Source organism: Carlito syrichta, unplaced genomic scaffold, assembly GCF_000164805.1.
Source record: "Carlito syrichta isolate Samal-C Ts95f unplaced genomic scaffold, Tarsius_syrichta-2.0.1 Scaffold301864, whole genome shotgun sequence".
In the NCBI taxonomy this organism is placed as follows: Eukaryota; Metazoa; Chordata; class Mammalia; order Primates; family Tarsiidae; genus Carlito; species Carlito syrichta.
Genome location: NW_007245960.1, coordinates 220,228 through 234,367, shown reverse-complemented (window position 1 = coordinate 234,367; position 14,140 = coordinate 220,228). Strand labels below are relative to the sequence as shown.

The 14,140-nt window shown below is 39.7% G+C and overlaps 1 protein-coding gene across 3 annotated transcripts in view; it reads right to left on the bottom strand.

Annotated features, from left to right (window-relative positions):
• Positions 1-235: 235 nt before the first annotated feature.
• Positions 236-14,140, bottom strand: part of LOC103257779 (ubiquinol-cytochrome-c reductase complex assembly factor 1-like) — a 50,088-nt gene continuing 36,183 nt past the window's right edge. For 2 of the 3 annotated variants that reach the window (XM_008055480.1, XM_021711099.1), the window contains exons 5-6: positions 8,532-8,604; positions 236-297 (exon numbers count right to left, since the gene is read on the bottom strand). In XM_008055480.1, the coding sequence (XP_008053671.1) occupies positions 236-297; positions 8,532-8,604 (135 nt within the window). The remainder of the gene's footprint in view (positions 298-8,531; positions 8,605-14,140) is intronic. The other variant, XM_021711100.1, reaches the window with a different exon arrangement.

The following is a 14,140-nucleotide window of genomic DNA, read 5'->3' as shown; positions in this document are numbered from 1 at the left end:
GATAGCATTGTTCATTGCGTTAGGTATCCTTTGAAAAACTCCTACAAATATTAGTTTCTTTCTGGCCTATGCTTTGACCTTTAATAAAAATGTGCTTCAAGACACCAGTTATTAAAATTAAAAGAACGGTTTTTAATGCCTGAACAATTGCCATTTCATACCATCAGTCCCACTGAAGGCTATACCCTACAGTGTTTTAAAAAATACATTTGGTGACTTCACTTAAATTGCTCACTTACCAGACATGAAGTAGAGTTATAAGAAACCATGAATTGAATGTATCGGGCATCTGACATCCTAGAAAATAACAATAAAATGTAAGTATGTGAGGGTTTAGAGAATGCATGCTGACTATATTTTAAATATCAGTCGCCCTTTGTTCAACTAAAATGTGTGGCACTTACAGTGCTCTCTGATTACACGACTGCAAAAAAGGTCAGTGGAACCAAAGGGCAAGACTGTGGACTAAAAGAGCATTAAATCATACTTTGCCAGGAATAAAAGAATAAAAGAAGGGCAATGAATCTAGCCTGTCAGCCTTCTAGCTCCGCCTTGTTACCATCTTATTGTGTGGTCTAGACAAATACTTCTCTCCTCTGAATCTCCGTTTTTTCACTCTGTATAATGCGGCCTAGATGGCCTCCATGGTTCTTTCCAACCTCCATGGAAGTCTACATATTTCCCCTTCATGGTCTCGATCGAATTCTGAAAACCAAACACTCCTTTACTTTTTTTCATTTGGGCCCCACTGAGAAATTTAAGTCTTCCTCGTCTCCTTTTCCTATCTTCTTTCTTAAGGTGACCCAGTGTGCTATGAACATGGGTATGCTAAATGATTTGGCCAAAGGAAATGAACAGGAGAAAAAAGTGGGGCTCCAGGTACCTGCAGCTAAATAGGAAAGCTGACCATAGCTAATGAAAGGCTGTTCATCAGCCACTGAAATGACAAAGATGAGAGGTGCCTCACCTTGGCTTCAGATCCCACAAATAAGGTCTGTGCTCAGATATCCAAGCCCCAATTCCCAGCTCTCTGAGAAATGCCTCTGGAAGGGTGAGGAGTCCCCCACTGAATGTGCCCTCCTTATTACATGACAGGGAGAAAAGTTGAAACAAGAAGAAGAAAAAAGAGAATCAGTGGGAAATTTGGGTCCATATGCTGGAATCTGTCCTTTGGAGCAATGATTCAGGAAAGAAGTGCTGTCATCTGTCTTTCAGCAAACATTGAGTTATATAATGTATAAACGATAACAGAGGTCACAGGCAGATAAAACCCAGAGTAAGGGCCCTGTGAAGTATATTCACAGTACCCCTAATGATAAAAAGGCTGTAATTCAGTGTGGGCTGACTATGTGCCAGAGAGCAGAATAGGTGCTTTATGTTCATTAGCTCAAAAAATCCTCCCAACAAGCCTGAGGTGGGTATTAACATTATCTCCATTTGATAATTGAGAAAACTGACTCAGAAAGATTAAGACAACTGCTGCTCAAGGTCACACAACTGTGAAACAAGACACCTGGGATCAATTCAGAGCTGCTTGATTCTAGACAATGTGTCCTTAATTGTTACTCTAACCACCGCTCTAATACTAATATCAGAAACTAACACTCACTAAGGGCCCATGCTACATGCCAGGTCCACTGTCAGTCATGGCAATACATTATCTCACTTATTCCTCTCTTTAACCCTGGAGGGAAGCATTATAATCCTCATTTTAGAGATGAGAAAACAGACTCAAAAAGCTAAATAACTTGCAGACAGTCACAATATTAACAAGCTAACAGCAGTGCTGGGGTTTGAATCCAGGTCTGTTATAAAGTGACACCAAAATATTCTGGTGAGCTTACTGGGTGGTGCCCAGCAGCTGTCAAGTGGACTTCCTCTCAGAGTCCAGCAGGAGGGAAGTGAAGGCTGGCCTGGCCAGTCATGCAGTTATTAAGACACATGCCATCTGAGAGTGGGCCAACCACCCTCCACCTAGAACAAGAATAGCCCTGAGAAATTCTCAAGCCCGGATCTGAAGTTGGGTCTTTTTTGGATGCTAGAACAAAACATTAAAAAGAAAAGTTTTCTTGGAAGTCTGTCTTTCAATCTGGAAAATGAAATTTGGCTGCTTCTAAAGGACAATCTGTTCAATTGCTCCCTCTCCATCAAAGCTTTTCAGCAGCCTCCAGGAGACTTTCCAATGTTCTCAGAGAAGGAATCAGTTCTTGGGATGGAAAGCACTGACAGACAGACAGGCCAGCACCTGGACACAGGTCACAATTTCCCCTCTGAGGGTCACCTCAGGGATGAGGATAAGAAGAGAGCTGGCATATGCCTGAATCCCTATATCCACTAGGGTCAGAAAAGAAACACATGGTATAAAGCTCTAAAAAGTAAGACCAATGAATGTTGATTGTGAGCTACACAAAAATACAGGAGATTCTTCAGCTCAATGAAATGTAAACTCTGAATACTTCAGAGTTAAAACCTGCTATAGTCTTTTGCCATGATCACTCTTGCTCCAATGCACATCCAGTGCTTTCTTTTCTGAAGTTAGACACTTTCTCAACACCAAGTGGGATAAAATTAAATAATTTATTACTGTTACAAGGAGGCAGTATTAACAGTCTTTAATGTGGGGTCTGACTGCCTGATTCAAAATCTTGACTCTATCACTCACTTACTTTATTAAGTAAAGTTACTTAGTCTCCCAGTGCCTTGGTTTCCTTTTCTGTAAAAATAGGAAGAATTGGCTGGGCTCAGTGGCTCAGCCTGTTATCCCAGCACTTTGGGAGGCCGAGGCGAGTGGGTTAGAGATCAGTCTGGGGAACTTGGCGAGATCTTGTCTCTACAATAAATAAAAAATCAGCCAGGTGTGATAGGTTGTGCCTGTAGTTCCGGCTACTTGGAAGGCTGAGGCGGAAGGATCACAGGAGCCCAGCAGATCAATGCTGGGGTGGCCATGAGTGTGCCACTGCACTCCAGCCTGGGCGAAGGAGTGAGACTCCAACTCAAAAAACAAAACAAAACTGGGAAGAACAAGTTAATCGACATTATAAGGTTATTGTGAGCATTACATGGGAAAAGGCCTGTAAAACGTTTAGCAAGATGGCTAGTATTTAACAGCTACTCAATAAATATTCATTATTGTTTTTCTGTGAATTATTTAGTAGGGTTTAAACTACCTTTTTTAAAATTCCTTTTTTTTTTTTTTTTTGGAGTTGGAGTCTCACTTCTTTGCCCAGGCTGGAGTGCAGTGGCACGCTCCAGCAATTCAGCCTTCCAAGTAGCTGGAACTACAGGCAGGCACTCCCACACCCGGCTGATTTTTTATTTATTATAGAGATGAGGTCTCACCAAGTTGCCCAGGCTGGTCTCGAACCCACAGCCTCAGGCAATCCACTCGCCTTGGTCTCCCAAAGTGCTGGGTTGACAGGCTGAGTCACCGACCCCGGCCAGATTCTTAATTTTGCCTTTTAAGAGATAGGGTCTCTCTATGTTGCCCAGGCTGGTCCTGAACTCCTGGTCTCAAGTGATCCTCTTGCCTTAGCCTCCTGAATCCTACTAGGATTAAAGACATGAGCCACTGGACCCAGCCTAAATTATCTTTGAAAACCTCACTAATCATTTAAGGCTGCATCAATAAGGTGATAAACCTCAATCACTGAGTCAGAACTTACTCTTCTCCAAAGTCTCTAGTCTCTTAAGAGCTAAAGACAAAGCAGTCCGCAGACAGCAGCATCCAATTAAACACAAGCACCTCTCCTCCAAAATGCTCTTCATAGTAGAGTTAATCACCGAAAGACCAGTCAGCAAACTGCTGTATACTCAACAGTGCAGCACGTTCATTTATGACAGGCAAAAACCATAAGCAGAACACCTCAGGAACAACAACAGGCTGTTAAGGTATCTTACTAAGAACTCCAACATCTAGCTCTCGGGGTCTAAACCCTTTAACACTTTAGCTCCAAGATGACAGAGACTACGTAACCTTTGAAAACTTTAGCTCTGAGATGACAGAGCACATAGCTTTGGCATTTTATAGGAGCCCATTCAAGAGGTTGACAGGCATACTGTTTATAAACATATTGTGAGTATATAATTCATTCTTATACAATTTTCATGAAATAGCACTAGCCTCACTTCTATTGGAGGGAGAAGGGTGAGGATAACACCAGCCAGCTAACCAGAGGCTCTCTTTAATAAATTTTCAGAACTCTAAAAGTTAAGCCCTAAAATACCAAGTGAGCAATTACCAGTCCAAAGGTGTAATCTGGCCAGATTCAGCTGCTCACACCTGGAATCCCAGCACTTTGGGATGCAGAGGCGAAAAGATTGCTTGAGCCCAGGAGTTCAAGATCAGCCTGGGAAACATAGCGAGAATCTGTCTCTACAAAAAATTTAAAAATTAGACAGGCGTGATGGCAAACACCTATAGTTCCAACTACTCGGGAGGTTGAGGTGGAAGGATCGTCTGTGCCCAGGTGGTTGAGGCTTCAGTGGGCCATGATCGTTTCACTGCACTCCAGCCTGGACAACAGAATAAGATCTCAGCTCAAAATAATAATAAAAGCCGGGCTCGGTGGCTCAGCCTGTAATCCCGCGCCTTGGGAGGCTGAGGTGAGTGAATTGCCTGAGCCCGCGGGTTCGAGACCCGCCTGGGCAAATTGGTGAGACCCCATCTCTACAATAAATCAAAAAATTAGCCAGGCGTGGTAGCGCGTACCTGTAATTCCGGCTACTCGGAAGGCTGAGGTGGAAGGATCACCAGAGCCCAGCAGGTCGAGGCTGCGGTGGCCGGGAACGGCCACTGCATTCCAGTCTGGGAGACAGAGTGAGACTCCGACTCAAAAAAAAAAAAAAAAAAAATAATAATAATAATAATAATAATAATAAGTAAAGGTGTACTCTTGGGAAGCAATATATATATAGTTCTTATTTCAAATCTGTCTGGCCTACTCTTTAAAATCCAAAAAAATCAGTCTCATTGTTTTACAGATATTTTTCATCTTCTGCCTCCAGATGGTATGTTCCAGATTTGCTCCCTTTTTATTCACCAGACCTAGTTTGGAACCACTTTGGTGTGATTTTAAAACTTAATCTAGCTTCAGATGTCAAAGATGGACCACAGTGAAATATAATACAAATGAACATGCTATAAGTCTTTTTTTTTTAATTGGAGACTTACTCTGTCACCCAGGCTGGAATGCAGTGGCATGCTCACAGCTACTGCAGTCTCAACCTGCTGGGCTCAGGTGATCCTTCTGCCTCAGCCTTCTAAGAAGCTGGAACCACAGGCATGCGCCACCATGCCTGGCTAATTCTTTGATTTATTATAGAGACAAGGACTTGTCCAAGTTGCCCAGGCTGGTCTCGAACCTCTGGGCTCAGGCAATTCTCTTGCCTCCGCCTCCCAAAGTACAAGGGTTTTCTTTCTTTTTTTTTTTTTTTGAGCTGGAGTCTCATTCTGTCGCCCAGGTTGGAGTGCAGTGCCACACTCATCGCCGCCACAGCCTCAACCTGCTGGGCTCAGGTAATCCTTCCACCTCAGCCTTCCAAGTAGCTGGAACCACAGGCATGCGCCACCATACCTGGCTAATTTTTTGATTTATTGTAAAGACAAGGTCTTGCCATGTTGCTCAGGCTGGTCTCGAACACCTGAGCTCAGGCAATCCTCTTGCCTCTGCCTCCCAAAGTGCTGGGATTACAGGCATGAGCCACCATACCCAGCGAGTGCTATAGGTCTTAAAAGTAAATTCTCAAATTGAGCCTTAGAAAACCCAAAGTAAAAACGGTGTCACCAAAAAATGTACTGCTTCCCTAAGTAATTACTTCAAAGACAAAGGCTTTTGAAAGACAAAGCTGTGAGATGTGCACACTATAGTACATATAAACATCAGTGTCCGAAGCAAATAGAACATGGAGGTAATTCTTATTTAAATATAGTAAAATACAAAAAATATTAAGACAGATTATAATTTCTAATTTGCAGTTATACTCATTCACAGGAAATATGTCATAGTAGAAAAATCCCATAGGGCATGGTGGTTCATGCCTGTAATCCTAGCACTTTGGGAGGCCAACGCAGGAGGATTGCTTGAGCCCATGAGTTCGAGACCAGCCTAGGCAACATAGCAAGACCTCATCTCTACAAAAAGTCAAAAAATTAGCTGGATGTGGTGGCATATACCTATACTCCCTGCTACCACTAAAAGTGAGGCAGGTGCTATTTCATGAAGATTGTGTAACTATTAGTTGTTTACTCACAATATGTTTGTGAGTAAAAACATGCCTGTCAGCCTCGTAAATGGGCTCCTATAAAATGCCAGTCTGGGTAGCCCCAATTCAAAAAAAGAAAAAGAAAATGCCTGGATTTTAAACCAGAAAATACATGTTCAAGTCAAGGCTTGGCTAAGCACATAGGTGAGTCACTTGGACTTTTTAAGACTCATTTGTTTTTTTCTGAAAACAAAACAAAACAAAGATGAAAACAATAATACAAGTCCTTCCTACCACACAAGGTTTTATAACACATAAATGAGACAAATGTAAAAGCATACTATGTGAGTTAGTAGTATAAAACAGTTAGGACTTTTATAAACTTTTCTTAAGTTTTTAAAGTAGTTTACAACAGGCTATAAATTGAAACATAGTATATTAAATATGTAAAAACAGTCTTATGGGGCCAGGCACGGTGGCTCATGTCTGCCCAGCACTTTGAGAGGCTGAGGAGGGAGGATCACTTGAGCCCAGGTGTACAAGACCAGCCTGAGCGACATAGTGAGACCTCATCTCTATTTAAAAAATAAAACTTAAAAAAATTTTTCTCGCCTGTAATTCCAGCACTTTGGGAGGCCAAGGCGGGAGAATCGCCAGAGTCAGCAGGTTCAAGACCAGCCTGGGCAACATGGCGAGACCTCATCTCTACAATAAATCAAAAAATTAGCCAGGCATGGTGGCGCATACCTGTAGTTCCAGCTACTTGGAAGAATGAGGTAAAGGATGGCCTGAGCCCAGCAGGTCAAGGCTGCGGTGGCCATGAGCGTGCCACTGCACTCCAGTCTGGGCAACAGAGTGAGATTTCTACTCAAAAAAATTTTTTTTAAGATTTATTACTCAATACTAAAATATTAACTCAAGAACCTTCAATAATGAGGAGTTGGTTAAGAAAGATAGCTAGTAGACATCCTTTCAAAATAATTATAATAAATTTCTCAGTTAATTATTGAATCAAATATTAAATAGATTTCTAAGAATAAGGTTTTAAAAAGATCTGATGAAAAATACTTAGCACATGGATTCAAGAAAGCACTTAAGAAAAAAACAGCTTCTACTATTAATAATTTCATCAGACAGAGAAAGGCTATTTTCTCATTTTGGACTACTTTCTCCTAAAATAAGAAATTGTTAGAAGTTAACAAAGAACTAAGAATGTTTTCTTTCTTGGCTATGAATAAATAAGAAATGCAAGGCAGACACTAAATTGGAATTACAATTCAATATGGTATTTCAAGTTTCTAATGTCAATCTACCAAGATAGTAAACAACTTGTATTTGATTTTTAAAAACTAAAATAGTTATTAGATAATCAAAACTGCATCTAGCTTTCTTTTTTCATTGTTATTAACATAATTATATATAAATATTTGTTGACAAAGAAAAATATCAAGTGTACATAGTTAGTTGTTTGCTGCTTTGAGTATGTGACCATTACCATAGAAGTACATGGCACACATTTCCTTCCAAAATCTGTGGCACTGGAAGTGGCTTAAACTCTTCCAATAACTTTACAAATAGCTGCTTTAATTAACTTTTTAAATAATTACAACGGCTTATAGCATCAAAATGAATATTATACTGATACAATCAACTGCTTGTAATAGTCTAAACCAGTAAAACTCCTTTGGAAAGCAATTTCCCAATGGGGTACAAATAATAAAATTATGTGTGCCTCTTGACCCAACAGTTCTTTAACAGAAAGAAGAAAAATATTGACATTTATTCCAGGACTAACAAAAGCAATTAAAAACTAGAAACAGAAGAAAAATGACGGGCCGAAAGATTATGTTAAAATACTAAGTAAAACATCCAGAATGTAAAACAAGATATGTTTACTATGGAGTAAAAGATACATGTAGACAAGGGGGATGACAATATCAAAGTACTAGACAAATTTTTATTTTTTTGTTGTTGTTGTTTTTGCCAAATTGTTAAAATGTTTCATTTATAGGATTATTTTTGTTTGTTCTATTAAAAATTTAAAAAGTCAGGCATGTTGGTACATGTTTGCAATCCCAACTACTCAGAGGCTGAGGCAGGAGGAACACTTGAGCCAGGAGTTCAAGGTCAGTTTGGGCAACATAGCAAGATACCATCTCTAAAAAAAATATATTTACAAAAAAATGATTAAAGAAAAAAATAGTTTATATACACTTTGTGCAGGAAAATCTGTTTCACTAGTGACTTAAGAAAACTATCATATTAAAACAAAACTAGAAAAGTGAAAAGTAGATTCATTTTCTATTCAGAACTGTCAAACAGTAACTTACTTAGAAAGAATTCCTCGAAGTCAGTTTTCTCCACACAGCTAGTGTACATGCGCAGGGCCGCAATCTTAATCTTCTAGACAAAGAGAATAAAACAAAACTCAAGACAGAACCAAGTGGATATTCTAGGGCCATCACACATGTATCACAGAATCTTTTTCAATTCTTCAACTATGAGGAAGGGTCCAAACCTGTTTCTAGGCAATTTAAACCAATATAATTTTTTTACTTTTCATAGAAAGTTCACACAATTTTCACATTTTAGGACTGCAGGATGAAAATTCCAAAAAGGGTTTTTTTAATATCTAAGTAAAATTTCTTCTTTAATTCAAACCCATCACCAAATTTGAGCTTTTAAAACACTGTTCAGCATTATTCACATTAACTCTTTATAATCTGAAACCCTTTAAACCATTCTTTTACTATTCAGAAAGCACTAACAATTTTCACAGGATCTTGATGTGAGTGATGGTTTTAATTGATTCACTGAAATGTACTTAAGATTTATATTTAGTGTATATAAATTATGCCTTAAAAAAAGTAAACCTAAAAATGAAAAATAAATTCCTAAGAGTTGAATTGTGGGTCTGAAGAACCGCTCAGTGTCATAGAACAGGACTTTTAAGGACTTCCAAAACATTCTACTAAGGATATAACTAAATAAATTAGCACATCAAGAAAAGGTATGTAGGAACTTATTTTTTCTTAAAATGACAGGGAAAGGTACAGATCCAAATATGTACAGACTAACGACAAATGTGTAGACTGGGAATGGTACAGCAACAGAAGAAAAACCAATCTAGAATCCAATAGAGCTACAGTAAGGTTCAAAGTCATCAGGGATACACTGCACCCAATACTACATAATATTCATATTTCTCTATACTCTCTAGAGTCGAAACAATAGTGTCTTTGATGGACAGAAATACTCATAACAAACTGAGAAAGGATTATGTCTCTGTAATTGAGATTTTTCTATTTGCTACCTTGAGGGCTGTCATGTTTTCAAGACTAAAACTACATAGGAGTCTAAAGCTTACATAGGAGAAAACAGAACATATACCAAATAGAAATCAGATAATGCCTATCTAGGGAGTAACTAAGCAGTAGAAGCACAAATTTAAACAAAATCTATGGTAAAACACTAGAAAAGAAAAGCAAATTAAACCTAAAAACAAACAATGTCATAAAGAGTAGAAATCAGGTCACTGTCTTACTAAACTCTGGTGTGGCCATGTGCTCTTTAAGCTGTGGCTGTTGCCATGTTTCCTGGCTTTGGCTCCCTGCCCTGCCTTGGGGAGGTGAATCCCTTCTGTCTGTCTGTCTGTCTGTCTCTCTCTAATTTACTTTTCAAATAAACTATATTTTCTAATCTAAAAAAGAGTAGAAATCAATAAAATTAGAAACAGAAAAATAATATAGAAAACAAGTCAAAGCTGTTTCTTTAAAAATATCAACAAAACTGATAACCTATAGCCAGACTGATCAAGAAAAAACAAACAAAAAAACAGAAAAGATATAAATTACCAATACCAGGAATCAGAGAGAGGACATCACTATATATCCTAAAGACATTAATAAGATAATAAGAGCTGGGCATGGTGGCTCACTCCTGGAATCCCAGCACTTTGGGAGGTTGAGGCAAGAGGATTGCCTGAGCCCAGGGGTTCAAGACTAGCCTGAACAACTTGGAGAGACTTCACCTCCACAGTAAATCAAAAAAATTAGCTGGGCATGGTGGTGCATGCCTGTGGTTCTAGCTACTTGGAAGGCTGAGGTAGAAGGATCACCTGAATCCAGCAGTGTTGGGGCTACGGTGGTCATGAGCATGCCACTGCACTCCAGCTCAGGCAACAGTGAGACTCCCACTCCAAAAAAAAAAAAAAGATAACAAAGGACTATTATGAACAACTTTAGGCCAATAAATGTGATTACTTAGATGAAATGGACAAATTCCTTGAAAGACAAACTACCAAAGCTCAGAATAAATCAATAGGTTTATGCCCATAATCCCAGCACTTTGGGAGGCTGAGGCTCCATAGGAATTCAAGACCAGCCAAGGAAACATGGCAAGACCACAAAAGATTTTTTTAAAATAGCCAGGAATGGTGGTGACACCAGCTACTCCAGAGGGTGAGGTGAGAGTATCACTTGAACCTAGTAGTTTGAGGCTGCAGTGAGCCATGAATGTGCCATTACACTCTAGCCTAGGCAGCAAAGTAAGACCCTTACTCAAAAAAGAAAAAAAGAACAAATAAATAAGATGAATAGTTTTTTTGTATTTAATAAAGAAGTAAGATTTGTGGTTAAAAACCTTCCCAGAATGCAAACTCCAGACCAGATGGCATCACTAGAGCATTCTACTAAACATCTAAAAAGTGATACCAGGCCGGGCTGGTAGTGTGCGCCTACAGTTACAGCTACTTGGAAGGCTGAGGCGGAAGGATCACCAGAGCCCAGCAGGTCAACACTGGGGTGGCTGTCAGTATGCCAGAAACTCTGCCAGAAATAAAAGCAGAGAACATTTCTCAACTCATTCTATGAGGCCAGTGTTGCCCTGATATCAAAACTAAAGTTATTAGAGAAAAAGGAAACTACAGAACCATAGTAATCATGAACATAAATGCAAAATTCCTTAACAAAATATATTAGAAACTGAATCTGCCAGGCACGGTGGCTCATACCTAAAATCCCAGCATTTTTGGGAGGCTAAGGCGAGAGGACTGCTTGAGCCCAGGAGTTCAAGACCAACCTGGAAAACATAGGGAGACCTTATCTCTGCAAAAAATTTTTTAAAATTAGCTGGGCATGGTAGCCTGTAGTCCCAATGCTCAAGAGGCTTAGGCAGAAGCATCATCTGAGCCCAGGAAGTCAAGGATGTGGTGAGCTGCGATTGTTACACTGCACTCCAGCCTGTGTGACAGAGTGAGATCCCGACTCAAAAAAAAGGAAAAAGAAAAGAAATTGAATCCATCAATATTTTTAAAAGGATAATATATCATAAATCAAGTAGAATTTATCCCCGGAATGCAAGGATGATTCAACAATGGCAAATCAATCAACATAATTCACCATATCAACAGATTAAAAAAAAAGAAACCTGTTTAACCTACAATTCTTAGAAGATCAAAAAACACATCTTGGGAAGCACTGGTCTGTACCATCACCAAACTAATGATATCTTTATGATATAATTATCCTAATACTTTGGCCTTTACAGGCCTATTTCTGTCCTCGAAACAGGGAGTTTAGGACATCTGTCCTAGCCCTTCACTTCGTCCAGTAATTTACAGAGTACCTAATGCAGTACATGGCACTGATCTGGATGCTGAGAATAGAGAGTAAACAAGAGAGACAAAAATCCCTGCCCTCATGGAGCTTACGACTTAAATCAACTATAGACAAATATAATTTTAACTAAAATTCCTAATCACCTATTTATTGATTTTTGTACCTTGTAATATCTTTCGGATTCCTATATATGAAGTTCTCTAGGTTCATAATTAATCACTTTCTTAAGGAAAAGCCGATTTGCCTCCAAGGCCCAAGTCTTTCCTTGAGAAGGAAGCTATCCCCCACAACATGTTTGTAAAAAGCATTCATTAAAATTAATGGAGACTTCACCAGATTGGCCAGTGCATTTTATGCAGTGCTCATACCGTGGCCACCAGGAGCATTTTATAGTTCTTCACTTTTCCTGCAGCAAAGCCAAGCCTTTATACTTGGGTGAGCCATTTTCCTGGACAAATCTCTAAAGCAAGTCCCTTAAGACCAGCACACAGGGAAAGGAAATAATAACTCGAGGAAAGTACCTCTTTAAGAATCATGCGCTTTGTATACTTAACCCTGAATTGTACCCCACATCTTTATAATAAAAAAATTAAAAAATAAAAAGAATCATGCGCTAACATAGTTAAGGGGATAGGTGGGCTAAATTTCCAGTCAATACAAATTGTTCTGGACCTTGAATAAGTTTCAGGTGTTTTTTCATTCCAACTTTGGAAGACTTCATCCGTCTACTTGAGTAAAAGAGAAGCACCTTGAACAGCTTTAGGAAACGAAAACTCATTCTCCCACTAACTGAAGCATTCTGTACCATCCTACAAGATGAAAACAAACTAGTAAAAAAGCTTGCACTCTCCCCTACCTTGGGGAGGTGAATCCTCTCTCTCTCCAATTTATTTTTTAAATAAACTATATTTTCCAATCTAGAAAAAAAAAGGAATACACTTAATAACATTCAGGACATCAAGGGTAACACAACGATAGTTCTGATGGCCTTTCCAGGAAAAGAGCTCCCAAACTGCTTTGCTGGGTAGGCTAGGCACAGGCGTTGGTGCATAGCTTCCCAAGGGGAGTACTTTGAAGGTGACTGTAGTGATATTCAGTAACGAGAGACAAGGTCAAGGCTGTGGTGGCCGTAAGTACGCCACTGCACTCCAGCCTGGGCAACAGTGAGACTCTGACTCAAAAATGAAATAAATAAATAAATAAAAAGGTGTGCACTAACAGCTACTTGAGAGTTGGAAGGGGTTTTTTAGTCATTTGAACCTCCTATTCTGTACTGAAATTCTTTCTACAGCATTCTTGATACACAGTCAACCATCTGGGCCCCTGTTCAAACAAGTTCAATGACCTTGTAAGACAACCTATCCCACTGGAGGACAATTCTTGCTGTTATAATTTTTGTTTCATTGAACTGCATCATGTAACATATAGTAAACATTATTCCACCTACTGGAGTACCTCAGATTAAGTCTTGTTTTTTTTTTTCACTTTTGCCCCTCAAATACCTGAGAAGAACCATCATGTCTCCTCTTTTCCAGACTAGGCATCCCTCTTTCCTTCAATCATTCTTTATCAACTCAGTTTCTAAAACTTTCACAAGGCTCACTGGCTACTTTTGAATACATTCCAGTTTGTCAATGTCCTTCAGAAGAAGAACTTTTTGGCTTACTGCTAATATGGAAAATACCTATTCTATGGTATGTAGCTGAATTTGGTAAATGTTGTCCATATCTTACTTGATATTGCTACATAAAGATAATGAATAAGAATGTTTATTTCAGAATACTCAAATCAGTAAGGAAATGCTACATGTAAAATTATAACTATTGGCCGGGCACGGTGGCTTAAACCTATAATCCCAGTACTTCAACCTATAATCCCAGTACTTCAGGAGGCCGAGGCAAAAGGATTGCCTGAGCCTGCGGGTTCGAGACCAGCTTGGGCAACATGGAGAGACATCATCTCTACAATAAATTAAAAAATTAGTTGGGCATGGTAGCACGCACTTGTAGCTCTGGTTACTTGTAAGGCTGAGGCGGAAGGATCGCCTGAGCCTAGCAGGTCCAGGCTGCAGTGGCCAGGAAAGTGCCACTGCGCTCCAGCCTGGGCAACGGAGTGAGACTCCAACTTAAAAAAAAAAAAAGAGCCGGGCTCGGTGGCTCGGCCTGTAATCCTGCACTTTGGGAGGCTGAGGTGAGTGAGCTAGCGGGTTCGAGACCCGCATGGGCAACTTGGCGAGACCTCACCTCTACAATAAATCAAAAACCAGCCGGGCGTGGTAGCGCGCGCCTGTAGTTCCAGCTACTTGGAAGGCTGAGGCGGAA